General features: G+C 46.4%; 1 protein-coding gene across 1 annotated transcript in view; it reads right to left on the reverse strand.

The window, feature by feature from the left end:
- Positions 1-2,500, reverse strand: part of c19h8orf34 (chromosome 19 C8orf34 homolog) — an 85,907-nt gene that overhangs the window by 67,229 nt on the left and 16,178 nt on the right. Inside the window, exon 3 of the mRNA XM_062521351.1 lies at positions 1,110-1,241. Coding sequence (XP_062377335.1) covers positions 1,110-1,241 — 132 coding nt within the window. The remainder of the gene's footprint in view (positions 1-1,109; positions 1,242-2,500) is intronic.

The following is a 2,500-nucleotide window of genomic DNA, read 5'->3' on the forward strand; positions in this document are numbered from 1 at the left end:
TTGTGCTCATCTCCCCGTTAGCCCCTGGGCTAAACGCGCTTAGTGAGAATACTAATGTGGTCATCTGGGCCGCATCATGCGGGCAGACTGATCTAGATCACTGGGCTAGCCTGCGTGTGTGTGTGAAGGGGGGGATTCACCAAGATCTGAGAGCCAGCTGTCAGACAGAGTACAAAACACACTTCACACTCTGTTACAACATAGCAACAGATCAATACATCCCATAACCTTTAGTAATTCATAAGCTGTAGCAATGTATTATTGTCGATCTCAAAGAGTGTGCTAACTGACACGCATTGCCTATGGCAAGCAAACAATGTGAAAAGGGGTTCACCACAGCCTAACACGAACCAGAAATGCTAATGTGTCTCCAGCTGTGCAAGTGACACTTCTGATGGGTACATCTCTGCGGGTAACTGAGAAATAAAGCCGGACGTATCCACTAAAAAATCGCTACGAAAGCGCGGGAGAGACAGAGAGAGATAAAAATGACATAGTCCCTTTCAGTGCTGTTCGCTGTGGAAATGGGCTGATGCTATCGCCGGGGCCTGAAATAGAACCACTGGCAGTGACAGAGTGTGATACTAAATTATTTAATTCCCTCTCCCTGGTCCCGAGACGACCCAAAGTGGACGATAAATCCCCCCCATACACACACACACACACACACACACACACACACACACACACACATACAGTACACACACACACACACACACACACACACTCATCGTCATCTGGGGCTCATTTCTGCTGTAGCTTGTCTAATGATGATGGCACTGCGGATGACAGCTCCGATTCCTTTACATTATTTTCAACAGACAGTTGCCTCCACAGCAACTGGGCAGTATTGGACAGAAATGCAATTTCATTAGTACACACGCTCGATGGTCATCGACCCCGTGACCCTGTCAGCACCTGTATAACATTTCTATGCTGTTGATTGCTACACATGCTCTCTGGTCATTGACCCCCACGAGCTTGTCATTAAGCCCAGTCAGTGACCACGACCCCGACCATGGCCGATGCCTGGCCCTAACAGCTGAGGTGATCCGGCCGAGGTGACAGTGGACACGTGCTGGACATGGCCTGTGGCCTGTGGTACTCACATGATTTGGACTCTGGCGAGGGAGGGGAGATGTTGGACATGTTCAGGTCACTCTTGGACTTCTTGGGCTTCTTGGGATGGATCTGCCACGGCTTCTCGTAACTCCGGAACTCCCGCCGGCCGCCTTTGAGTTCTGTGGACGAGAGAGAAACACGCACACACACATGCACATACGCGCATACAAACACACACACGCACGCACACGCACGCACACACACACATACACGCACACATACATGCACACACGCATACAAGCACACATGCACATGCGCACACGCGCACACACACACACACACACACACACACACAAACACACACACACACAAACACACGAACACACGCACACACGCACACACGCACACACACACACGTGTCTCTGTGAGCCGGGGAAAGTGATAGCCGGAGAAGCTGCTCTAATAAAGCTGTGTACAGCCCCAAGCCAAAACACAAGAGATGCGGAAACTTGTCTGAGTAATCTATCTACTTAAGCGCATGTGTCTCTGTGACTAACACAGAGAGAGAGCGGGAGAATGAGAGAACGGGAGAATGATAGATGATAGATAGGAAGAAAACAGAGATGGAGAAAAAGAGCAATGGGGAAAAAAAAGACACAAAAAATTGCTGGGTTTGAATGGGGCAGAAACGTACTGCAGTGGGCTTATCTGTGCCAGTGCTTCCCAGTGATTGTCCTCCCAGAGCACACACAGAAGAAACACCAGCAAAGCCCCACCACAGCACAGGAGATATGCAGTATCAATAAGTGTGTTACACTCTGGGAAACGTATCGGACATATTTGTGAGGCCACATTACTGACATAGACCAACATAATTACATAAAGCTAAGATAGAACATAGCTCTTTTTTATCTAATTCATTTTTATTTCATTTAATTTGTATAAGGTAACACTTAACAGTATCTCGCAGGGAACTGAATTGTATCAAATTCAGAGAGACTAAGACAGTGAGCCCTAATTTGAATAATGGGGCAAAGTACAAAGTCTTAATTTAAACTAAAGCTAATGTACTAACTACACAAAGTCCATGTACTACTTTAACACCATGGGCATGACCTTAACAGCACACACTGATAAATCAGCTCAATGCTCCCATGTGTCATACCCTGCTGATAGACTTTACACTTTGCCTCAGTGCCTTTTAAATTTGGGCTCTAAGTCTCTCTCTGATGTGCAACCATTTCAGTTAAGGGCCGTTCACACCAACAACAATAACGATCACAGTAAAAATAACTGTAACTGTAATGAGTAGGAATGTCCTCTGATTCAGATTAGCTGTCAGCGTTTTACTGTTCTCAAAATCACTCTGTAAGTGATCCCCAACAACATCGTTCTTCACGTCTCTATTTATACATTTTATATGCAGACGTTGTCATTC

Source organism: Sardina pilchardus, chromosome 19 (assembly GCF_963854185.1).
Source record: "Sardina pilchardus chromosome 19, fSarPil1.1, whole genome shotgun sequence".
In the NCBI taxonomy this organism is placed as follows: Eukaryota; Metazoa; Chordata; class Actinopteri; order Clupeiformes; family Clupeidae; genus Sardina; species Sardina pilchardus.